The sequence below is a fragment of the Chlorocebus sabaeus genome, chromosome 9, assembly GCF_047675955.1.
Source record: "Chlorocebus sabaeus isolate Y175 chromosome 9, mChlSab1.0.hap1, whole genome shotgun sequence".
In the NCBI taxonomy this organism is placed as follows: domain Eukaryota; kingdom Metazoa; phylum Chordata; class Mammalia; order Primates; family Cercopithecidae; genus Chlorocebus; species Chlorocebus sabaeus.
This window is the reverse complement of record NC_132912.1, coordinates 60,692,470-60,717,831: the sequence shown is the minus strand read 5'-3', so window position 1 is coordinate 60,717,831 and position 25,362 is coordinate 60,692,470. Positions and strand designations below refer to the sequence as shown.

Sequence of the window (25,362 nt, the reverse complement as noted above, 5' to 3'; positions counted from 1 at the left end):
CAACCGTAGTTGGAGATAAGATTTTTAAAGAGGTAATTAAGTTAAAACATGCTGCTAGGGTGTACCCTAATCCAATCCGCCTGGTCTCCTTAGAAGAAGAGATTAGGACACACAGAGACCTCAGGGATGTGCACATGCAGAGGGAAGACCCTGTGAGCACACTGATTGCCACGAAGAGGCCATGGAGAAACCGGCACCCAACTCTAGGATATCCGGCCTTCAGAACTGCAACAAAATGAACGTCTGTTGCTTAAGCCACCCAGTCTGTGGTATTTTGTCATGGCAGCATGAGCAGACTAACAGAGGACTCATGTGAGGTGGCCTCTGCCCCCAAATCCCCCGCCTCCCACTCTGCTCCCACACCCTGCACATCCCCAGGCCTGCCTAGCTCTCAAGGAAGCCAGAGATTTCGTCACAAGTCACACACACCACCTGATGTCCCTCCCTGTGTGGTCCTTTTCTCAGGACTGCCAATCTACTTAAGCAAATCGCACCTTAATACCCCTCCAGGGCCCACTCCCAAGCACCCCAACACAGTGTCCCCTCTTCTCAAATCCCTCACACTTCCAGTCTCTGCCATTCCTTGACTTTATTCATGCATCCATCTGTCTTCCTCAGCCTGCCTGGGAGCTGAGGCCCAGCATGCCCCAGCCAATCTGGCTTTTTCTGCCCACCCCTGCCAGCCCAGCTCGATCTAGGACATGCTAAGCACCCATGGGAGTGGACGGCTGGCTCCTAGAGAGACAGGCAGCATGATGGAAACCTGGGTCCTGACTCCAGCTCTGATCCAGGACATAAAACTCTCCTTCCCCAGCCTGAGTCTCAGCTTCCATTTGCATATTAAAGTCGTGATTTCTGCTCTATCTGTATCTGTCTCAATATCTTCTTCAAATCAGCCACTCTTTTCTCCTAAGTAATGTTTGTGAAGCCATGGGCTTGATGCACTACTTACATGTTCTGTACTCATTAAAAGAAATAATGATTAAGATGAAAATGCATTCACTCAGGCTCCATTACAGGATAGTGCAGAGGTTAAAAAGTGTGCTCTGGGGTTGGGTAGCCTGGGTTCAAATCCCAGCTCAGTTGTTACTAGCTGTGCACCCCTACTTCCCTACCACCCTGTGCCTGCTTCCACAGCTGCAAATGGGGAGAGCTACAGCGCCTGTCGTGTGCAGCACAGAGCGGTTGCTGGGTTTTTACCCTCACTGCCCACTGGAGCAGCCCTGGCCACAGCCCACCAGTTGCTCAGTGTGGTCACCATCCTCTGTCCTTGCCTGCCACCTCACACTGGCCTCTAGGACCCCCTTCCTCTGGGTCCTCCTACCTCCCTAGCAGCTCCTTCTTAGTCTCCTCACACCGGTGGGCTCCCCAGTCTCCTTCCCGAGGGGACCTCCTGCAGTCCCAGAGCTTCAGATACCTTTGATTACTCACAGTTCCCTTACCTTTCACGTCCAGGCCAGACCTCTTCTGACCTCCACACTCAGCAACCCAGCAGCCTCCCTGCAGCTCCACCCTGTAGGCACCTAAAGCCAGCTCTACCTACAGCTCCCCTGTCTCAGTTGAGGGCCATTCTCCCACTGCTTGGCCTAAAGAAACTTTGTGTAATCCTCAACCCCTGTCTCTGCCACACACCACGTGCCCAATTCATCAGCAAACATGACCAGAACCTGACACCTCCTCACCACAAGCCCCTACCACCACTGTTCCTTCCCTGGGTCCCTGCAGCAGCCTCCCAACAGGCTTCGCTACTTGGTCTTGCACCCTTCACTCCATTCTCCGCACCATAGCCAGGGATTCTGCATAGCATCCTCTGCTAAGGGCCCTCCACTGGCTTCCTATTTTGCTCAGGATAAATACCCAACTCCAGGAAGTCATCAGCAGCTTCCACTCCTCTCGCTCACTCCACTGCTCCACATGGTCCCCCTTCACTGTTCTCAGTCGTGCTGGGAGCCCCAGGCAGGCCTCTGCCCCTGCATCTCCTTTAGGTTTTTAAATCAAATGTCCTGACCTCAGTGGGGACTGGCCCAAGCACCTCCCGGTGGACCCTAGCATCACTCCCTACCTGTTTCCAGCTGTTTTCCTCTACAGGATTTACCATCTGATACAGATTTTATTTCATTGTTGTTTACTGTTGGTCTCCCCAAATGAGAAGGTGCAGCCCATGGAACACAGACTCTGCAGTGTCCTGCCTCCCACTGTGGCCCTACACCTGCTCCACCACCTGACGGACTGACCCATAGGGAAGTGAGATTTACAGCTGTTGAATGAATGAGTAAATGAATGGCACCCAGTATTATTGCTATCACTGCTTCTTATGCCAGGCTTTGGAAAACACTGGATTGGGTGCTCCCAAAGGACTCTCCCAACTCTGACATTCCACATTCCCACGTACGAAGACACCAGGTTTCTACACCGGTGGAACCTCCAGAACTGGATGTTTGCCAGAACTCAGGAAACCCTCTGATAGTGTCTTTCAAAGCCCCACCAGGGGGCTCTTTTGAGGAGGCGAAAGCCCCATGCAGGGAGGAACCGCCAAGTGTTCCCATAGCTTTGTTTCCTCACAATCCCAACTGCCCTCATCTAACTGGCCTCAGAGGGACCCTGGCCTGCCTTACCTGCCACCAGGTGGGCCCGGCTCCGGGAGCACAGAACCGCATTGAACTTGGACTCGTCTGTTCCCAGGCGGTTCTCCCCGGCTGCATACAGTTCCTGGAGAGAGAGGAAGATGTACATGCGGCACAGGCCACACCCAGACCCCAGGCCCAGGTCACCCAGGAGAGCCTGGTAAACTTCTGAAGGTTTGAGCCTAAAGTATTTGCCAATTTGTAACCTCTGAACTAGATGGCCTCTAAAGTGCCTGCTAGGCCTCAGGTAGCAGCCCTGAAAAAGAGCAGAAAGCAGCAATCAGGGGTTGAGATCCCACAGGTCAAGACGAGGCCAAAGCAGGTCTGGACTGAGAAGGCAGAGCACAAGACAATTTCTGCCCCGCTAAAACTGGCACGCAAAACTCTCACTGGAGCAAAAGCCAGAGCCCTGAGCCCCAGGGGTGTCCAGCTCTGACTCCCAGAATGGGAATGGATGTCACCAGCCAGAGAGACACTGACTAAGGCAGACCCCTGCAGGAGCAGCAGGGCGGAGACCAGGGCAGAGGCAGGTGCTAACTGGGCACGGAGGACTGAGGTATAGGCCCTTGTCCGGGCTCTGCCTCTAGTTTTCAGTTAGGAACAGTGCTCAACTTTTTTGAGCCTCAGTTTCCTCATCTGGAAAGCAAAAGGACCAGTCCAGAGGAGTAGCTCTCCTCCAGTCCTAACAAGGGGGCACTCCTTGGGGTCTCATTCCAAACCCGCAGATGGTAGAGATAATTAGACCACTGGCAGCTCCTGGTGAATGCCCTGCGATGGATAACAAGGGCAGTGAAGGGGGACAGAGAGGTATGGCTAACTCTGCCCCATCAGGAAGTCATGGCTCTGCCCTGCCATAACACTACGGTTGAAATTCATTAGTGGGAAACCCAAACTTGTCGAGAGAGTAGCTCCGATGCCTGGACTTTTTGGACTTTTCCCCTTTTGTCTGCAACTCACAAGGTGGACAACGACAGAATTCTAAGGCTGCTCAACTAATGTGGCAGCTGGTTTCTAGGCTCAAACCCTCAAAAAACTAATAGGCAAGCGCAAATTCTGCCCCTTTGCAAACAATGGTATGTGCAACTAAACATGGGGAAAGTACGCAGTCACACGAAATCCCACATCCAAAACCATGATCTATCAACTGCTGAAATACTAATTATCTCACATGTTCCTTCCCATAGGTGGGGAAGGTGAAGCCGAGGAGGTCAGATGACCTGCTCTAGGTCATACAGTTGAGCAGTTCAGCACGTCTGAAACTCGCGGCATCTGCAACCCACTGCTTATCTATTGTTCTTTCCACCCTAGGGCACTTCTCTCAGGAAGCAAGAAAGCGGGGTACAACCTGCTTTAGGAAGTTCAGGGGCTTGGCCATCACACTCACCTGGGCATCTCTCTGGGCGAGGGACATGTCCACATTTGTGCTTTCATCACGGTTTCCCTGAAAGGAAGCAGGTGTATGGTCAAGTCCATTCCTTCCCCATTTCTTTTCCCTTTCCTCATTGCTGGGATCCCATCTCTTTGACTTTTATGGCTTGGGGGCCCTGAGCCCTGTTATGGGAAAAGTACCTGAGAGAGAGAGATGAGGAGCCGCTGGAAGTGCCCTGATGTGTCGCTTCGAATGGCCTCTTCCAGGGTCTTTTTGAATTCTGAAAGGGAGAAGCAAGGAAGGTCCACCCTGTAGCTCTGTTTATGGAGCCGCCCATTGCAAAACACTACCAACAGTGGGTAGTGGGAGAATAAGGCCGGAGGTCTCGGCTCAGGCTCGAGAGAGCAAACAGCCCACATGGCCCTCCGGGGATATACAAGCCTGTGACCTCCAGGCTGACCTGGGCTCTAGTCAGTCTCGGCCCAAACCACATCCAGGTTTTCCCTGGCGCTCCCTTACTTTAGTCATTTGCACCATGTATACACAGAAGGAAGGGCTGGGTCTTGGGTCAAAGCCTAGTGTGTTGGGGGTGGCAGATGATAGGTTGATAAGAAGGCCAGGAAGGAGTAAGAGGCCCTAGGAGAGAGTGAGGCCATAGTCCCGAGAGCACAGGGATCTGCAGAGGGTAGAGGGCAGAGGGCAGAGGGCAGAGGGCAGAGGGAGTGGTGTCACCTGCTTTGTAGGCTCTGTTTAATTCTCGGATGTGTTCATTGCTGCGGGAAGCGAGGATCTCAATCAGGCAGGCTTCATCAGTGCCAACCCCCTGCAGGGGCAGAGAATACAACCAACCATGCGCTTGTTCCAGCAGCCTCACCAGCACCCAGGAAGGAGAGTGGGGCCATGCTGCTGCCCGGACCCCAGGGCCAAACCCCAGCAACAGAGGCCCCTGACACACAGACATACCCTCCGGCTACTCCCAGGCTTAAGGGAGTCAGCTCCTCTCCACAGCCCAGGCAAGCACACTGACAGTGGCAGTGGTGATGAGTAGGGTTCACACAAAGGGCACTCCCATGGATCAGAAAACTGAGCATCAGAGAGGGGTACTGGCTGGTCCAAGGCCACACAGTAAATGGTTGGGATACACACAGGCCTGCGGGACTGCGCTGCCTGCCCTCGCCCGCGGGGTGCACACAGGGCTTCGCGACTGCGCTGCCTGCCCTCGCCCGCGGGGTGCACACAGGGCTTCGGGACTGCGCTGCCTGCCCTCGCCCGCGGGGTGCACACAGAGCTTCGGGACTGCGCTGCCTGCCCTCGCCCGCGGGGTGCACACAGGGCTTCGCGACTGCGCTGCCTGCCCTCGCCCGCGGGATGCACACCGGGCTTCGGGACTGCGCTGCCTGCCCTCGCCCGCGGGGTGCACACAGGGCTTCGCGACTGCGCTGCCTGCCCTCGCCCGCGGGATGCACACCGAGCTTCGGGACTGCGCTGCCTGCCCTCGCCCGCGGGATGCACACCGAGCTTCGGGACTGCGCTGCCTGCCCTTGCCGCAGGGTGCACACAGAGCTGTGGGACTGCACAGAATGGACAGGATCCGCCCCTCAGTCAAAACCCACAGGACTGGAGGAAACAGTGAGCCCAAGTTGGGCCCGTCAGAACCTGCCCGTTTGGAGACCCTCCTGGTTTCTTCTGGAGCTGGGTCTCATAGGTACGCGGAGAGTGGTCGACAGGCACCCCTCCCCAACCCCGCATGAAGCAGCCATGGCAGGAGAAGCACAGAAACTGCTAGAAGAGCAGGCGCTCAGGAGAGGCAGAGACTAGAGAGACGTCTGGCCTGACCCTCTCCATGCCAGGCAGCTTGGCTTTACCCACATAACTGATTCTCCACCTTTGTTCTTCCTAAACCGAAGTGTGTTTCTGTCATTTGCTAGTAACAGAGTCCTAAAGAATGGGAACGATACCAACCATGGCCTCCTACCCCTCTTCTTACCACAGACTTGCCACCTTCAAACCCTAGCTCCACCATTTCTTTAAGATGGAGAGAGACTTAAGGCTCCCTGATGATGACGGGTGCATCACTCGCCTCTTGGGGAAATCACAGGGAACTCCCTTTTCTACAGCGTGTGGACTCTAACCCAGGAAGGCCTGGGAGCCATACTGATAACAGCAGCTAATGAGTGGGCTAGAACACAGCACACTGTCCAGGCCTCCTTCTGGGCTGTGTGTCCACATGCATGAATGCATGAAAACACACACACACACACACACACACACACACACCTTGATGGCTTCCTTTATCTCATATACATCAAAGAGGACTGGGGTCTTCATCAGAGCCAAGATTGTCTTCTCAAAGTTTCCTGACAGTTCAGATTTCAGATCTTTGATCAAATCCTGATTGGATGTTCAAACAAACAAAAAAACAAACAAACAAAAGTCTATTTTAAAAATCAACAGGAGGTGACTACTAAGAGCCATATCCCAGATTCGAGGAGCAGGGGCACGGACATCCCCCAGGGGCCCGAGAGAAAAGCCTGCTCTCAGGCCTGCCCCAAACCTCCCGAATCAGCGACCACATTTTACCAAGATGCCCAGGGGATCGGTGACACATTAAAGTGTGAGAAGCACTGGGCTAGAACATGAATCTAATCAATATTTACCCAATTTTTACCTTTCTAAGATTCAAAACCCCAGAAGTTCAAAATGCGCTCATACATGCCCCTCGTACTTGGGCAGTGCTCATAGCCTTTCCCTGCAAAGCTCTTACATCAGCTAAACCCCCCAGGGTGGTCATGAAGAGGGCAGGGGAAGGAAAATGATGTGGCCACAACCTTAGTGAGATGTGGCAGAGCAAGGGCTAGAACCCAGGGCTAGATGTCTGGAGCCTCTCAGCAAACCTTGGCACCCTGTGGCATCCTTCACCTCCCAAGGATGTCACCCGCTGGGTGGGCAGAAGGAAATGCCCTCCTGCTCCTTACTGTCCATCCAGGAGACCCGGGCCCACCCAAGGAAAAGCAGGGGTGAGCAGGGCTGTGCTCAGCTCAGGACACGCCTCACTGTCCCGCGCCCCCACCCCGCAGCTCACCTTGCCGTAAGCCGTCTTGAAGGAAAGGAGGATCTGCTGCCGCTGCTTGTTGGAGCGACTCCCCAGGCAGTCAATGATGGCCTGCTCATCCGTCCCTGGAGGAAGAGGCAGCAGGGGTGGGTCGGGTAGGGGTCATGAGATGCTCTGCAGCTGAGACTTCCCTGGCCTGGGTGCCTCAACTGTTCTGGGCATGCCAGCCACAATCCCACATCCATCTTCTCTTTTATCACCACTGGGGCCAGGTCTGCGTCCCCCAGCTACCCTAGCCCACAGAGCCACTGTGAAACTGCCTGAGAAATAGGGGGCAGGGGGTAGGATTTGAGCCACCCAGGGTCTCTTACCAAAGCCTTTCATGGCCTTCCGCAGGACCTCGGCATCTCGCAGGGGGTCAAAGCCAGGAGCATCAGCGATGGTGCCTCGGCTTCCAAACTACTCGGACAAACAGTCACAGGTAAGATGATATGCATGCCACCTTCCCCAGATTCAAGACTGCTCCACCCCTAGACTCTGGGAACAGCCCTTTCTCTAAGAGTTGGAGTATCTAAAGGAACCCACAGTCAACAACGCAGAGGACTCTACGCCGAGTCTGCCTAACTTGACTGTTATGTGGCCTTGTGTTCTAGTACAGAAGCTTTTTCCTGGCTCCAGTGGCTGGGAGCCCACCTATAGCTGAAACCTGACGCTGTAAATCTGCCCAGTGCCCAGGTTCTCCAGGGCTGGGGCTCAGGCTCCCGATGAAGGGCAGGCCTCAGGAGCAGGGGCTGTGGCCTCTCTCATAGATGATGGTCTCCACAGCACGTGAGCACACGTGGGTACTCCTAACTGGGCTGGCGAGCCCATGTGGACCCTCCAGCGGATGCAGGTATTCAGACTCCACAACTGTGCATGGCAGCCTGACGACCTCTTGATCTAGCACTGGTTCCCTGGCACTGTTCTCTAGACTAGCACCTGCCGGACTTCCTCCAGACCCTGACAGCTGCACAGCCCAGCAAATTTGAACTTTCCAGGTTATACTGTCTCCCAGTGGATTGTCTTCCTAGGAGCTGGTACAAACTGCTTATAACACAATTATGGCGGCAGCTCACGGAAAAGATAAGGGAGGGAGGCTGGAGGATGGCACGGGGTGGGGGAACGTGTAGGTATGGAAGGGAAGGAGGAAAGGAGACCCTCTGTCTAAAAATAGTCATCAAGCACATACCACTACCCCTGTGCTGGCTGGCTGGGCCATATAACCATGACAACGAATTCTAGGCTCTGCAAACATGAACTGTTCTCCAAAATGAGCCAAGATCAACCCTGGAGGAACTGCCAACATTTTCCCTATCCAAAGGGAATTTTAAGAATCCTCCAAAACCTGTCTGTGGGGGGTGCATATCAAGGGGACTGAAGACGCTATTGGGCACAAAGCCTTAAGACAGGTGGCCTGGGCAGTTCTTACAAAACACACAGCCCAGGCAGTGAATGACACAGAGGAATAAGGAGTACTCGCCAGGAGTGTTCTGACCTAACTCGCATGTGGAGTGTCTCATCACACTGGGAGAAACAGGGCAGCTCCCTTTGGCCTTAAGCAACACAACCCAGAGGTGGGGAGTCTGCAAGAAGGTGCCGCTCCTTGTTTTTCTGTTTCTCGTTGTTGTTGTTGTTTGTTTGTTTGTTTTAAAGACAGGGTCTTACTCTGTTGCCTAGGCTGGAGTGCAGTGGTATGATCCCGGCTCACTGCAACCTCTGTCTCCTGGGCTCAGATGATCCTCCCACCTCAGCCTCCTGAGTAGCTGGGCCTACAGGCACACACCACCACGCCTAGCTAATTTTTCTCTATTTTTAGTAGAGACAGGGTTTCACCATTTTGCCCAGATTGGTCTTGAACTCCTAGGCTCAAGCGATCTGCCCACCTCAGCTTCCCAAAGTGCTAGGATTACAGGCATGAGCCACTGTACCCGGCCGACACTCTTTGTTAAAACAAGAAGTTGTAACTGGAGGCCTGCGCCTTTCCCTGTCTCCCCATCTACTGGACCATGTGTCTCCAGTCTTTGGGGCCCAGGCCTGGACCGAGGGAGGCAGTGGGCTGACACTCACCTGGGTTGGGGGCACAGCGGGGGTGACAGTCCCAGACCCTGGGTATCCTGGGTAGCTCGGCACTGGTTGCTGCTGCTGCCCAGGGAGTGGCACTGGAGGCTGACCGGGGTAGGTCACTGGTGGCTGCCCAGGGTAGGCCCCTGGGGGCTGCTGTCCGGGGGGTGGCATGGGCTGGCCTGGCACAGGGGCCCCTGGGTATGGCGGATATGAGGGCATCCCGGAGGATGGGTTTCCTCCTGGGGGTGGATACATCCCATAGGGAGGAACAGGCTGCTGGGCAGAGGGAGGCTGCCCGAACCCCCCAGGGGGCACTGGTGGGTAGCCAGCTCCAGGGGCCCCAGGGTACAGGTTGGGCATGTTGGCTCCTCCAAACGTCCCAGACATGTTGGCCGCCTGCAAGGACACAAAGCAGAGCATGAGGCCAATGGGCCCCATTGCGCTCTGTCCCTCCACGCTTTTTCATATCTAAGCCAAGTCAGTCCTCACAGCGTCTCCGCCTGTGGAACATGAAGTACCGTTATACCTATTTCACAGACCACAGAATGAGTTTACTTGCTCAAAGCTACACAGCCAGTAAACAGTGCGGCTGGATGCAAACCAGAGATCCTCACCCCCTTCTGCAGGGGAAATGCCTTCCCTCTCCACATGGCTGCTCCTCCCATCCCAGACCACCTGGGTGAAGGTTAAGAGCTCACTGCCCAAGAAGGCATGTGGGTCCCATACTCAGGGTTGGTCACATCAGCCTGCTACCCACAGACACCTCTGGCAGGCATGTTCAGGTGCATCTGCACTCACCAGGAATAAAAGCCTAAATCCTCAGGATGAATAGCCTCCTACACCCTGCAAGAGCTGGACCCCCAGACTTCATTTCTCATCTCATCCCCTCGCCTTTCCACTTTAGCCACACTGGCCTCTCCTCCCTGTCCCCAAGCACCTCAGGCCCCCTGGCACCTCAGGGCACTGGCATTCCCTAGACATCCATACAGCACTTCCTTCCCCTGCTGCAGGTCTTTGCTCACACATCCTCTTTTCAGCCAGACCCACCTTACTGCCAACTTAAAATCATTATCCCTCCATCACCCCACCCCCACTCCTGACCCCTTTACCCTGCTCATCTTGTTCCCATGGCACCTACACTTTCAATAACATCACATCGTTGACTTAAGTTACTGCTTGTCTTTTCCCCATAGATGATAAATGCAGCACGGCCAAGACTTTTGTTTATTTTATTCACTTATCCCCAGTGCCTAGAACTGGGCCTGGCACAAATTAGGGTGTGTACTGGTTGCATACTTTCCCCTAAGCATACGTTTGTTTTCAAATCATAAAATGTATTATTTTAAAAGCAAAACAACAAATTTAAAAAGTAGCATGTCTGCCCAAGACACCTGCCAAACACCCACCCAGGTCTAACCACAAGAGCCCTCCACATGTACACACACGCACACGCAGGTACACGAATGTGGATACTCATATACAGCACGTGCATGCACACTCATGCACATACCCTCACCACCCTCCTGACCCTAACCCCGCAGGGCTAAAACGGACCTGTGAGATCATCTGGTTCCCCCCCCTCATTTTACAGATGGGAAAAGTGAGACCCAGACAGGGGCAGAGAGCAGGTGGCAGAAGCCTGATGAAAACCCTGTTCTGACGTACAGCTCAACACACTACACGCCACAGCAACACACACACAGACAATTCTGGAGCCCCAGAGGCCAGCAGCTTTGATTCCTCTGGCCACGCAGGTGTGGCCCCAGGGCCGCCTCAGCAGGAAGGCTGGACTCACCATTCCCGAGAGGTAGTCCTGGTTGAACTGTCCCGCATAGCTGGCCACGTTATCCAGCCCAATGGGAGGCATGCTGGGCGGAGGAGGGTAGGCAGCACCCCCCCAGGGACCACCACCTGAAAGCAACATCAAGCCATTTAGCCCCTACCAGTCCCCCAACCACACGGGGAAAGGCAGAGATGCGAGCTCCCAGGTGGTCAGGAAGGGAGGCCCAGTAGAGCCTCGAGCCTCGGGACACCACAGACCACATGAAAACACCAGGGGGAAAGTCTCCCCCTAGCCCACTGGCAGAGGAGGGGACACCTTCCCCTCTTCCCAGGGAGGAAGGTAGAGTTCCCCAATCACTCCCAAGACCCTCTATGGGGTATTAAGGAGGTTGGGAAAGCCCAGGCAGGCTCTGCCCTCCTGAGTTCACCATCATGGAGCGGGAGGACAGACAAAGACAGACTGTTGTGGGACACCACGCTGAGCCCATGACAGAGGTGACCATAGGGAACTCTGAGATTTCAGTAATGCAAAGGCATTGGCGGGCGGGGCTTTGGCTGTTGGCTATTACAAGTCTGTAAAAGGCAGGGAGAAGCAGGATAAGAGGCTGGAGGGAGACGGGGCTGGGTCATGGTAAACACAGATACCAGCCCACAAGAGGACAGGAAGAAACAGAGGTGAAAACCCCACTCTGAAACCAGCAGGACCGGTATGTGCCCTGGGGCAAGGCTTTCACCCTCCTTAGGCTTGTTTCCTCAGCTGACAAACGGGCTCATAGTGAGTGTATGCCTAGACTGCTGTGACGAAGACTGAGTTAACACCTGCAGGGCTCAGCTGGGTGCCTGATGGGCATTCGACATTACCATGGGGCCTCTGGCCTGTTAGATGCTTTCCTGTCCATGGCAGCTTCGGATCGGCTCTTCATCTCCAGGGCTCCAAACCCTCCAGGAAGAACCTTCCCTAAATCTCCTGCCTCCTTCTCTGTTGCTACTCAGAGGCTGTTCAGCTGTGCTAGCAAAGGTGGCAGTGGCAGGATTTCTACTATAGAGAGGGAACCGAGGCCAGTGCCAGCCAACCTGGGGTGGGCTTGTTCAGAGGGCAGTGGCCCAGTTCAGCCCCTAACATGCTCTGGGACAGCAGCTGAGCCACCTCTCGGTCTGAGTTTGTTCTTCACCTGCTGAATGGGAGGGAACGTAAATGGCCTGCAGGTCAGTGGTGCTCAAACCACAGGACCTCAGCTCTAGAGAAATGAATGATGCCTGGGGGTCCCCTGGGGCGAGGGGCAGCGGCTCAGGCACCCTGAAGATGACCAGCCTTGGAATGGCCCTTTTCTCCCCTTGGTCCCATGAGCTCTCTTATTTCCTTTCCCATAGTGGGGACCAAATCTCATTTGAGGACCAAAAGGGGCCAGGGCCAGAGAAGATGACTTCTCCATGTGACTACCCACAGCTCCTGCAGAAAACAGGGAATGAGTGACCTTCGACCCTTAGCATCTGCCTCCACTTCCTCTCTTGGCAAGGGGGATCTTGTTGCTGCAAACCCATACACCTTGAACAGAGGGTAGGAGAGGTGGCAAGGGACAACTATCACCTAGCAATGCTTTGGAGGGCACCACGTCAGAGGCTCTGCCTGCCTATCTCATCAGTATCCAGGACCACCTAATGAGGGAGAAATCCCTAAAGCAATTTTGCAGAGAAGAAAACTGAGTCTCAAAGTGACAGCATTTGCCTACTGTTACTAGAGAGTAAGGCAAGACACCCAGCCCCAGGCCTGGGCCAGGGTTTTCTGGAGCCAGTTTCAAACCCAGGCCTCCCATGGCCTCAGCCTCAATGCTCTTCTCCAGCCCCTGCCCCCGCTGGCTGTCCCTCTGCTCCTGTTGTCCTCTCCTCCCCTGCTGGGCTGTGCTGTGAGGGGAGGAGAGGAGGGAGGAAACTACTGTTCTCCCCTCTCCACTCCCAGCCACTGTACAGAGGCAGCATTCACTCTCCTCCCTACCCCAGACCCTCTTACCTGGTGCAGCTGGTGGGTAGCCACCTGGGGGTGGGGGATAGCCAGGGTAGCTCATGCTTAGATCTGGAAGAGAAGAAGAAAGCACATTCAGGCTCTGCCTGGCAGCCCCTGCTGGCCTGTGGGAGCCAGCTTCTCAAGAGGGCAGCCACCCCCACAACTGGGACCCTGCAGGAGAAGCTGCTGCATCTGCCCTGCTTGTTGCAGCCCAGTTCACTGTCCCCTGCTGGCGCCTCCAGCTAGAAACAGTACCCACCAGCATGCGGCCACACCCCTGGACCCACCCACAGTAACAGGATTCACTGCCCACCAGGCTGTTCCCTTGAAAGTCCCTCTCACTGAAGCTTTGCTCCTGCCTCTGCTGGCAAGGGTGCAGTGTGCCTCTGGGTCTGTTCTCCCACCTCAGAGCTAGAGACGCACTGCCTCATTCTCAGGGCTCCAAGTCTGTCTATTTGTCTTCCTGTATCCTTATTGCCATCCCTTCAGCAACAGGGGAAGTCAGAGGCCCCTGTCTCTCTTTATTCTCCAACCTCTGGTTTATCAGGCAAGGGGACCTGGTAAGGTATGGAATCATCATTCCTAGAAGCAAAAAGCGCCCTCAGGAGGTTCATCTGATGCAGGGTGAAGAACCAGGGCAAATGAGGCAGCACCACCCTGTTTCTGCAGCAGAGGCTGCTAAGAGAAATAAGTGATTTGCAGATCTGTCAGTAAGGGAAGAAGAGAGGCCTGGACAGGTGCGAGGTGAGACACCTGCTCTCATGAAGTCCTCCTGAACATGGATCCCTTGGCAATGTCCTATTCCAGTTAAATTGCAAGGAGGGACACCAGCCACATTGTGCAACCTGCCTGTTCTTGCTAATAGCAGCTGCTGCTGCAGTTTGCAGAGACACCCAATGGCAGGCAGGCATGTGAGGAAACCTGCAGCCTCCCTCAACAATCACACCTGCTCGTCTCGGGTATGTGGTTTCTTTTTACACACTGGGTCTCACGCTGCAATGCATATCAGAATCACCTGATGGGATTGTTAAAACACATTGCTGGGCTCCACCACCAAGAGTTTCTGAGACAGTAGAACCAGTTTTTGCATTTTAAACAAGTTCCCAGATGATGTTACTGGTCCAGGGAACCCACTTTGAAGACCACTGTTCTGGCCATGCTAACCAACTATAAGAGTCTAGTTGCCCTTCATATCTATCTTGAAGAACTGGGCATGTTGGGTTTTGTTTGTTTGAGACAGGGTCTTGCTCTGTCACCCAGGCTGGAGTGCACTGGCACAATCACGGCTCACTGCAGCCTTGACCTCCTGGGCTCAGGTAATCCTCCCACCTCAGCCTCCTAAAGACATGTGCCACCATACTCAGCTAATTTTTTTTTTTTTGAGAGTCTTGCTATGTTGCCCAGGCTGGTATATGCTATTCTTTTTATTTTATTATTTTTTGAGTATTTTAATTTTATTATTATTATTATTATTATTTTGAGGCAGAGTCTTGCTCTGTCACCCAGGCTGGACTGCAGTGGCGCGATCTCAGCTCACTGCAAGCTCCGCCTCCTGGGTTCATACCATTCTCCGGCCTCAGCCTCCTGAGTAGCTGGGACTATAGGCGCCCACCACCATGCCCAGCTAATTTTTTGTATTTAGTAGAGATGGTTTCACTGTGTTAGCCAGGATGGTCTTGATCTCCTGACCTTGTGATCCGCCGGCCCCGGCCTCCCAAAGTGCTAGGATTACAGGTGTGAGCCACCGTGCCCAGCCTATGCTGTTCTTTTTAAGTTTTTATTATTATTTTTTTTTGAGACAGGGTCTCACTCTGTAACCCAGGCTGAGTGCAATGGTATGATCTCGGCTCACTGCAACCTCTGCCTCCTGGGTTCAAGTGATTCCCCTGCCTCAGCCTCCCAAGCAGCTGGGATTACAGATGCCCGCCACCACGCCTGGCTAATTGTATTTTTAGTAGAGACGGGGTTTCACCATGTTGGCCAGGCTGGTCTCGAACTCCTGACCTCAGGTGATCTGCCCGCCTTGGCTTCCCAAAGTATTAAGATTACAGGCATGAGCCACCACGTCTGGCCTATTTTTATATTTTAGACAGGGTCTCACTCTATTACCCAGGCTGGAGTGCAGTGGTGCGATCTCAGCTCACTGTAACCTCCGCCTCCTGGGATCAAGGGATTCTTGTGCCTCAGCCTCCAACAGGAGGGCGCAACTATCCCGGCTAATTTTTGTATTTTTAGTAGAGATGGAGTTTCGCCATGTTGGCCAGGCTGGTCTGAACTCCTGGCCTCAAGTGATCTGCCTGCCTCGGCCTCCCAGAGTGCTGGGATTATAGGCATAAGCCACCGTGCCTGGCCTACATGCTGTTTTTAAGGAAGCTAAAGAACTTCCTTAAGGTACCACCGGTCCCCATAGGGTGCGTCTGGTTTTCAGCCCTATGGGTGTAGTCATTTGTTTGGGTCAGTGGGTCCAGGGGTGACTGTAGGCAAAGCTCTATGGCTTTGGAGAGAGAGAGAGCTGGAATTGGCTTCCTGTAGTGTGGACCAAGAACCTACTCATTGCATAGCTTTCAGTCTCTCTGAGCCCCTAAGGACATGGTGGATGAGGTCCCCGGTGGCATCACCTTCAGAGAGGGTGTGACTCACGTCCCTGAGGCTGGGTGGGCTGTCAGTACAAAGCCCTCCCCGTCCCGGCCCCAACTCGATCCTTCTTGCCCAGACTCTGCCAAACCCTCCGACTTCACTGGTGAGGAGGTAACCTGGGGGATGTAAATGACCAGTGGGCCAGGAACCTTCTTATAGGAGGAACTGCCCTACAGGTGAGCAGGAAGAGCCGGATGGTGTCTCTGTCACCTTCCTCTCTGGAGACACCACTAGGCAGGACCTTTGAGCACCAAAGACACTCTCCACTCCTGGCCCCCTCTCAGAGAAATGAAGCCAAAAGCTCCATCCACAGCCAGGCCAAGGAAAAAACCCGAGAAACAAAAGTTGGATACCACCCTGTTCCTTACACCAAGTAAATTCCAGCCAGGCCAAAGAATGCAATGAAAGAAGTAGCCCCAAGAACCAAAGGCAGAAAATAAAATTTCAGCATAAGAGACAAACTAAAAAAAAAATAAATAAAAAGATGAGAAAAAAACCTAGGAAAAAAGTTTTATTAATATAATAAGAAAAAGATCAACAACCACTAGAGAAACTGTCAAATGATGTGAACAGATCTGGCAGTTACAGAAAAGGAGCTGAAGATGTTTACCTTCACCAATGTGCTGAGGAAACCACCAATTAAAAATACACAGATGTCAGCCGGGCACAGCGGTTCACGCCTGTAATCCCAACACTTTGGGAGGCTGAGGTGGGCAGATCACCTGAGGTCTGGAGTTTGAGACCAGCCTGGCCATGGTGAAACCCTGTCTCTACTAAAAATATAAAAATTAGCCGGGCGTGGTGGCAGGTGCCTGTAATACCAGTTACTCGGGAGGCTGAGGCAGCAGAATGGCTGGAACCTGGGAGGCGGAGGTTGCAGTGAGCCAAGATTGCGCCACTGCACTCCAGCCTGGGTGACAGAGCGAGACTCTGTCTCCAAAATAAATAAATAAATAAAATACAGAGATGTCAAAACTTTAAATTTAAAATGGCACACCTTTGACTCAGCAACTCTACTTCTGTAAGTGTCTTTCCTGGACACACACCTGTGTGAAACGTCATACAGACATGAATTTTACTACAGCCTTATCTGCGACAACTCCTAAACCTCCACCAATGAGGCTGGTTAAATAAACCACAAGAGATCCAACAATGGATACTCTGTAGCTATTTCTGGAATTAGCCAGCTCTGGACATGGAAAGATGAAATGACCACCATTATTAATCGAGGTGCAGTACTGTATATGTACTAAGCTAATAAAAAACCCAGAAACATACAAACTAAATGGTTCCTGTGTGCATACGTGCACGGACCTCCTTGGAATGACACACAAGAAACGAGCTAACACTAGCTGCCTCTCAAGAGGAAAGTTGGGGCTAGAAAATGAGGCTTCCGGTTTAGATCTGTTTCCCGTGCCTTTCTGCCACACACATGTATTGCCCATTAAAAAACTTCTAAAAAGGCCCAATTCAGGTGCGGATTTCTGAGCTCACTTGAGGCTAGCCTTTTGGCCCCCAAAGTCCTGGCTGGTCTTCCTAGACTAAAAGAACACACACAGGGTCCATTCAGTTCCAGGCAGCCTTGGTAACCCTGGAAGGCCTGCAGGCCAGCCTTGATGGCACTCGTGGAGTTCATTCCTGGGGTGGCTTTTAAGGGATTTCCCAGCAGGAGTCAAAATCTGCCTCCTGGCTAGGAGCTCTGCCCTGCACAGCCCCACAGGGCAGGTCGACCCCACTGTGAGCTGTGGTCCTGAAACCCTGGGTCTTCCCCTCTCCCCAAGATATACCTCTAGTCCTCCCTTCTTAGAAAGAATAGCCTCATTTTTCCCTCTACCATTCTCTGCCTGAAATAGTTTCAAGTCTGCTCCCCACTCTTTGTTTTTTTTTTTTTTTTTTTTTTTTTTTTTGAGACAGAGTCTCACTGTGTCACCTAGGCTGCAGTGCAACAGCACCATCTCAGCTCACTGCAACCTCCACCTCCTGAGTTCAAGCAATTCTCCTGCCACAGCCTCCCAAGTAGCTGGGACTACAGGTACCTGCCACCATGCCAGGCCAGTCTGATTTTTGTATTTTTAGTAGAGACAGGGTTTCACCATGTTGGCCAGGCTGGCCTCGAACTCCCAACCTCAGATGATCCGCCCGCCTCGGTCTCCCAAAGTTCTCAGATTACAGGCATGAGCCACCATGCCTGGCCTGACCCCACTCTTATCTTTCTCTTTTGGTTCTTTTCAGAACCAAAGGCCCCAGGTATGGTCTGAAGAGTGCAGGGCAGGACCTTCCTCTCCCTCCAGTGGATGCTACTCCCTACCTCCCTGGACTGGTACATGTGGGTTCTCCAGGCCACAGAGACCTTATATGGGCTCCTGTGAAATTTCTCCCTTGGATTCTGCCCATTGCTCCAGTCTGCTGAGACCTTCTGGGATTCTGCTCAACATCAAACATCTTCCCCCTCTCTCTCAGCTTTGTTTTACATCCACGGATGCAACAGACATGGCATTTGTGTTCTGCCAAGTAACCACGATGAAAGGACCAACGAGGGACACTACAGAACTGTCATACTCAGAATTCCCCAGTTCAACATCAAACACCAGGCACCATGTGGGTGCAGGCATTTAACCAGCTCTCCCCCAACTCACTGCCACCACCCAGTACACATTTCTCCACGTGCTCAAGTGAGGGTTCTAGCATATCTACTCTGAAGAGAGCCTGTTTATCTGCCTAATTACCCCCAGAAGAAAAGTAAACGCAGCCCAATAGCCAGGGGTGACCTTCAGGTGGACACAGGCTCCCAGTGCCGACCAATCTTCCCCCCAGCTATCCACGTTCTAGGCGGCTAGAGGCTGCAGGATCAGCACACTCTCTCTGACTCACAGAAGCAGCATTCTTCTCCTTTTCTTTGAAAATTAAGAAATCTGCTCACAGTCCAGTCTTCTGGTAACTTTGACCTCTGCATTTTTTCAAAAGAGGCCACCACAAGGGACTGTCCTTGGAGGAGTCATTCCTGGCACCCCAGGGCTGCCAAATCTGGGCTCGGCAGGATTTCTAAGGCCCTCATGTCCCCCTCCCTAGCCTGTTCAACCCCCACTCTCTAGGAGAGAGGCAACACAGTGAGCTATAAGCCAGCAGATCTGCTCGCTCTCTCTCTGGCATCCATGAGAATCATACCTTCTGCCCTGACCACTGCCTCTCTCCTCCTTCTTTCCTTGCATGGGGCAAGTGACATGCTTCACACTGCTGGTGCAATTCTGATGGCTGGGGCATGTCCCCTGCTCTATGCCTGCTTCTGATCACAGCCCTTTGACACGGGGACTCAATGGAGAGGGCCTCCTGCACACAGCAGGCAGCCGGCCTCCTTAGGGATTAGTCCAATTCTTAGAAACCTGTCTCTGGGGAACTTTTGGCCTCTGGTCCTGCCTCTCAGGACCTTCCTTCCTCACTGCGACCATCCACCTGCAGCTGTGCACCTGATTTCATCCAGCTGGGGCCCTCTCCAGTTAAATAGGTGCTCTGGAAAATAGTCACCTATAGGGCTTGTTAAAACCCAGATTGCTGGGCCCCACCTCCAGAGTCTCTAAATCAGTGTCTCTGGGGCAGGGCCCAAGAAGTTGCATTTCCAATGGCTCCCAGGTGATGCTGATGCTGCCTCCCTGCAGGCCACACTGCTTCATCACGCATGACAATCACCTGGAGAGCTCGCTAAACACTCTACTGCCCTGGCCCATTCTGGGCCTTTTAACCTGGTATAGGCCCAGGAATCTGAAGTGTAAACAAGCACACATACCCCCTAGTCCCCAGTAATTCTGATGTAACTGGTTCTGTGCTCCACACTCTAGGAAACACCCTTTCCTTTAAGGTATTGGACACTCTCTAGCTTATCTGATCTCACTCGTTGATGTGGTTTGGATTTGTGTCCCTGCCCAAATTGTAATTTGTAATTACAATACAATCAAATTGTAACTCCCAGCACTGGAGGTGGTGCCAGGTGGGAGTTAACTGGATCATGGGGGCAGATTTCCCCCTTTGGTGCTGCTCTCATGACAGAGTTCTGGTGAGATCTAGTTGTTTAAAAGTGTAGCACCTCCTCCCCACACCTCTCTTCCTCCTGCTCCAGCCAGGTTAAGATCTGCCTGCCACATGATTGTAAGTTTCCTGAGGCCTCCCCAAGTAGATGCCAGCATCATGCTTTTCCTCACCTGGAGAGCTCGCTAAAAATGCTGGTCCCTTGGCTCCCATAATCTGGGCCCTTCAACCTGGGAAAGGCCCAGCCTACAGAACTATGAGCCAATTAAACCTCTTTTCTTTACAAATTATCCAGTTTCAGATATTTCTTTATAGTTGTGTGAGAACAGACTAACACACTCTTCTTCACAATAGCAAGCTCTAGGGACATGCACTAGACCTGGGCACCCCCACAGTTGTATGGCAGATGCGCCTGACAGCAATCACTTAACTTAAGCATACCCAGAACGACCCTACAGTCTAAGAAGAACGTGTGTTCAGAGTTCTGAGCTAAGGAACTGTGGCCGACCTGGAGATCCATTCCTTATCTATAAGGAACATCAGAACCCGTAAGCCATTCCATGGGATGCAGGCCATACAGGAGATCAAGGCCCTTTGTTCTACTTTAAATGAAGGTTGCCAGGTGGTGGTGGTTAGGAAGGAAGATGCTCAATTAAAATGCTACGTCTCTACTAAAAATACAAAAAATTAGCCAGGCGTGGTGGCGGGCGCCTGTAGTCCCACCTACTCGGGAAGCTGAGGCACGAGAATGGCATGAACCCGGGAGGTGGAGGTTGCAATAAACCGAGACCGTGCCATTGCACTCCAGCCTGGGCAACAGAGCGAAACTCCATTAAAAAAAAAAAAATTTGCCATACAAACTGCATGCTTTTTACAACCAGTAGTGGTCCTCCCATCCAGCCTACCACCACTGGACCGCCCCATACATAAGTCCCCTCAATAAGCCCTATGCCTTGTTCGCTGGCGCTGGGGTCTCTTCTTCGGCCTCTCAAACATGGTGCCACCCCTACTAAAGTCGACAGGAGTCTGGCATGACAGCACTGCATCAGAAGCCAGCCTCAAAGCGTTCGGTGAATGCCAAAAGCATAGAGCAGCTATCTGAGGGTGTTTCTCGGGGGCTGCAAAAGGGCCTGTTCCCTAAAGCCGTGTTTTGTGTACGTAAGTGTACCATTCAATTCCACAGGCTTTAAAAGGGTACTAGCCGGAGTCCCCTAACACAGGAATCTAGAAATGCTACACTGGGACAGAAAGCAACTGCCAGAGCAAGAAGAGCCTCACTGCCCCCACTCAGTCATCCCCCTACCAAAAGGGAAGCCTTGCTGTGTCTCTACCCAACAATGGGAGGTGGAGATATGGGCTCCAGCCACCAGCAAGGCTAGGCCATGCACATTTGCTGGTGTCCTGCCTGACTTCAGGGACACAGAAGGGAAAGGAGGGGTGGATGGTGTCAGTGCCATGCCTGGGACTCTGGACTGTCCTCCCCAGAGGGACAGCACCGGGCTCATTTGGGAACAGAGCCTATACCAGGTTAATGCTGAGAGGCAACGGCCTAGAAACAGCCACACAGCAGTGACACCCCCTGCCCCTCAGGGCCTAGCAGCAAACCAAGCAGGCCTGAACTAAAATGGATGCTTTCGTGGAATGATTTTCCACTGGCCTTCCCCAGCCTGGTGGCTGGAATATTCATTTGTATATTAGTTTTTTTTTTTTTTTTTTTTTAAACATTAGATCCTTAACCTGTTTTCACACACACACACACAAATTTATTTTTTAAAGTACCTTCCCCATAAGGCTGTATCCTTAAAATGTAAATATATCGTTGCTATTGTTTAAATGTATCCCTCAGAGTTCATGTGCTGCGAACTCAATGGTCAGTACAACGGTTCTGAGAGGCGGGACCTTTAAGAGGCTCCACCCTCATGAATGGATTAATGTGCATGGAGGAAGTGGGCTCCTTAGCACCATTGTGTTTGTTACAAAAGTATAACATGCTCTCTCTTTCACTCTTGCTCTCTCTCACCCACGTGATGTCTTCTGCCATGTTATGAAGCAGCAAGAAGGCCCTTGCCAGATGCAGCCTCACTATCTTCTCAGTCTCCAGAACTGTGAGCCAAATAAGCTACTGTTGCTTATAAATTACTCAGTCTGTGATATCTTGTTAGAGAAGCACAAAATGAACTAAGACACTAGTTTAAATCATGCAGGTCCAATAATCCCTGCTGATATATTCTTTAAAATGAAAGAAGAGGCCAGGCACAGTGGCTCATGCCTATAATCCCAGCACTTTGGGAGGCTGACGCAGGCAGATCATTTGAGCTCAGGAGTTTGAGACCAGCCTGGGAAACATAATGAGACGCTGTCTTTACAAAAGACATACAGATGCTCCTTGACTTATGATGGGGTTACGTCCCAATAAACCCATCACTAGTTGAAAATGCATTTAATGCTGACAACACAGCAGTCCCCAACTTATGATGGTTCGACTTACGATTTTTCAACTTTATGATGGTGCAAGAGTGACATGCACTCAATCAAAACCGTAGCCTCATTGTAATCCCATCATAAGTGGAGGAGCTTGTTACATCCCGATAAGCTCTTCTTAAAGTGATGTAACCCCATCATAAAGTTGAATAACTGTAAGTTTAACCATCTTGAATCAGGGACCGTGTGTGTGTGTGTGTGTGAGACAGACAGACAGAGTTTATATAACTAATACAGTTGGGACTCTAAGATCAGGCTTCTACACCAGCAAAGGACTCAGGTGCTGATTCACCTTAGGAAGAGTACGAGCTTGGAATGAATGTTTGAGGGGGCGCCTGTCAATACAAGAGGGCCAGAAAACCAACCTCCCTAGGGCTCTTCCAAGACCACTGAGCTCTACCTAGTGGTGATGCTGCCAACCATCTGCAAATGTTGTTTTCCAGAGTTGAAAATGCAGTCCCACAGCCTTGTTCCCCACTGTTACCCAAGCATCTGGCTGAATGTGCACCTCATAAATGCAGCTTGAGTGGAAGAACAGATGGAGTTCTGGGGACTGGCTTCTGCTTTGCCAGTTAGTCAATTTTCTCCTTTATAACCTCTTCCTTCACTGGCTCCTAAGATTATTTTAAAGTATCAAATAGGATGTATTTGGCCTGCAGGGCAAGGAAGAGCATAATAAACACTTATAAATCCAAGGCTCTCAGCAAGGACATCACACTCCCACAATATGCATTTTGGTCTTCTGTAGAGCAGGACCCACCTAGTGCATGACAGTCAACTGATGACAGCTGAACAGCTCCAAGTATCCAGAACATACACGCTCCAAACATTTCCTCCAGGCATCAGGTCTGTTCATTTTCACTATAAGTCTGTTTGCTTCTGAACACCTACCATCTACTGCCCCCAAAAGTCTTGCTCAGATCTAACTGGGATGCCCAGGCCCAGCTCAGCCTCACCTAGAAGCAGGCAGTGTGGTGGGCAGCTCAGTGCTGCCCTGAATGTGTTCTCTGACGCCAGCTTCATAACTTGCAAGTTGTGAAGTTAGAAGGCACGCAGTTTAAGGAGCAAGACAGGCAGACAAGAGCAAGAGATTAGTTGCTTGAAAAGTTTAGAAAATGCTTACTACATATAGTTATGTACTATAACTACACATCCCCTTTCCAAGAAACTGCCAATTTGCAATAGTGTAATAAAAGCTCTGATAAATCCTGGAACAAAGGTGCCTGCTTAACTCTATCCTCAAATTTCCCAAACTAATTAGGCCATAATAATAGTCATCATTTATTGAATGCTTATTATGTGCCAGGCGCTGTGTTAAGTGCTTCACGTGGAACTGAACTTCACAACAACCCTATAAGACAAATACTAAAATTATCCTTCTCATATCAGAAATGAAGACTGAGGGACAGAGAGGCTGTGTAACTTGCTCAAGGTTATAACTATTGAATGGCTGAGCCAGGCAGTCGGCCTCCAAAGCCCAGGACTTTACCACTACGTTATACTTCCTCACAGTGCCCACTGGCCCCAGGAACTAGTATTTTAAGAATAGAGCTTTAGAGATACTGGTATGATGAAATAGCATGGAATTCAGAATCAGGATACCTGGCTTCTAAGTCTGGTTTCACTGTATGACCCCAGGTACTTCATTGAAGGCAGTGGAGGATGGTGAGAAGAACATGGACTCTGAAGCCAGACTACCCACGTTCACATCCCAGTCCTGCTCCCCACCAGTTATGCGATCTTGACGGTTTACATGACCATTCTGCGCCTCAGTTTTCCCCATCTGTAAAATGGGGATGGTAACAGTTTAATACCAAGTTTGTTCCCATTATATTATGTAACATATCATGACATCCTGTTTCTCCAAAACAAAATAAGAAAGAGAAGATCCCGGGCCATTTGATAATGCCCAGGATGAGAACTGTGGGGACTGAAGGGGGAAGGGAGAGGGTGGGAGAGAAACACAGAATTGGGAAGGGTCAGGGCAGTGTGACAGGTGGAGGATGGGAGTGGGGAGCACACTGGCATGGCTGTGTTAGATTTTCCAGCCTCCCAATAGAGAAAGCACCAACAGGAAATTGGCACTGTTTTCTTTCCATCCCCTCCACGTGCCTGGGTGTCTGGGGGCCTGCTCCACTCCAGTAGTAGAGGGGGCAGTGGAGGCAAGACTGATGGTGGAGGGAGGCCACAGGGCAGGGAGATCTGAAAGACCCTTGGAGAGGAAACCTGCCTGGGAGAGGGATCCACAGAGGCAGGGCCTTGGCCTGCAAAAAGCTCCAACCCTGTGGGCACTGGAGCCTGTCCTCAGAACCTTCAATGAGGCATGGCACGGACGGGGCCATCTTCTCTCCTACTGCCTGCCTTTTCAGACCAGGTGCTGAGAAGGGGGGTGGGGGCAAGTGAGAAGGAACTCACTTTCCATATGAGGCAGGCCGAGAGCACACAGCATCACACGCAGTTCTCTCTGTCACGCTCCTCCAGAGCAGGCTTCCCTGCAAGCTGGGCCGCTCCTCTTTGTGGGCAGAGTCATCTCTGACTCACACCAAATGGGCTCACACAAGAGCCAATGCTCAGTCAAATGCTGAGTCCAATTCAGAATTTCTGAGGAGTGGAAAGTAGGCAGCAGAGGAAGAAGGTGACAGAGACACAGTGTTAGTATCTGGCTGCCACGCAGGCCAGCATGTGATGAGCACTCAGGTCCTGGAGGACGCTAGGGTTCTTGTAACAGACACAGTGGCAGTGACAGGAAAAGCCCCCCACCCAAGCCCTGACTCCAAAGTGTGGCCAGGACCTGCTATAGTTTGAATGCTTCTGTCTCCCCAAAATTCATTTATTGAAATCCCAACTCCCAATGTGATGACATCTGGAGGTGGGGCCTCTGGAAGGTTATGAGGTTGGAGCCGTCATGAATGGGATTCACGCCCTTATAAAAGAGAGCCCAGAGGGCCCAACCCTTTCCGCCATGTGGGGACACAGGGAGAAGGTACTATCCTATTTGTGAACCAAAAAGTGGGCCCTCACCAGACACTGAGTCAGCTGGCACCTTCATCTTCAACTTCTAGCCTCCACAACTGTAAGCAATGTACTTCTGTTGTTTATAAACCACCCGGTCTATGATATTTTATTACAGCAGCCTGAACGGATTTAGACGGAACCTATGGATGCACACACACACACACACACACTCACACACTCACTCCCAAAAAGGGAAACAGTGGGTTGTGTTTGTAAGTGCAGGTGGCAGGGGTGGGGAGGGGACGCAGGTCTCTGTCTTTGTTTGCCCACTTCCGCA

General features: G+C 52.0%; 1 protein-coding gene across 5 annotated transcripts in view; it reads right to left on the bottom strand.

The window, feature by feature from the left end:
• Positions 1 to 25,362, bottom strand: part of ANXA11 (annexin A11) — a 47,134-nt gene that overhangs the window by 4,131 nt on the left and 17,641 nt on the right. For 4 of the 5 annotated variants that reach the window (XM_007962796.3, XM_007962797.3, XM_038008989.2 and 1 more), the window contains exons 2-11: positions 12,939 to 13,001; positions 10,944 to 11,059; positions 9,152 to 9,544; positions 7,417 to 7,504; positions 7,076 to 7,170; positions 6,271 to 6,384; positions 4,726 to 4,816; positions 4,194 to 4,273; positions 4,009 to 4,065; positions 2,616 to 2,709 (exon numbers count right to left, since the gene is read on the bottom strand). In XM_007962796.3, coding sequence (XP_007960987.2) covers positions 2,616 to 2,709; positions 4,009 to 4,065; positions 4,194 to 4,273; positions 4,726 to 4,816; positions 6,271 to 6,384; positions 7,076 to 7,170; positions 7,417 to 7,504; positions 9,152 to 9,544; positions 10,944 to 11,059; positions 12,939 to 12,993 — 1,183 coding nt within the window. In that variant the 5' untranslated portion in view covers positions 12,994 to 13,001. Of the gene's footprint in view, positions 1 to 2,615; positions 2,710 to 4,008; positions 4,066 to 4,193; positions 4,274 to 4,725; positions 4,817 to 6,270; positions 6,385 to 7,075; positions 7,171 to 7,416; positions 7,505 to 9,151; positions 9,545 to 10,943; positions 11,060 to 12,938; positions 13,002 to 23,672; positions 23,694 to 25,362 lie in introns of those variants that run through there. The other variant, XM_038008986.2, reaches the window with a different exon arrangement.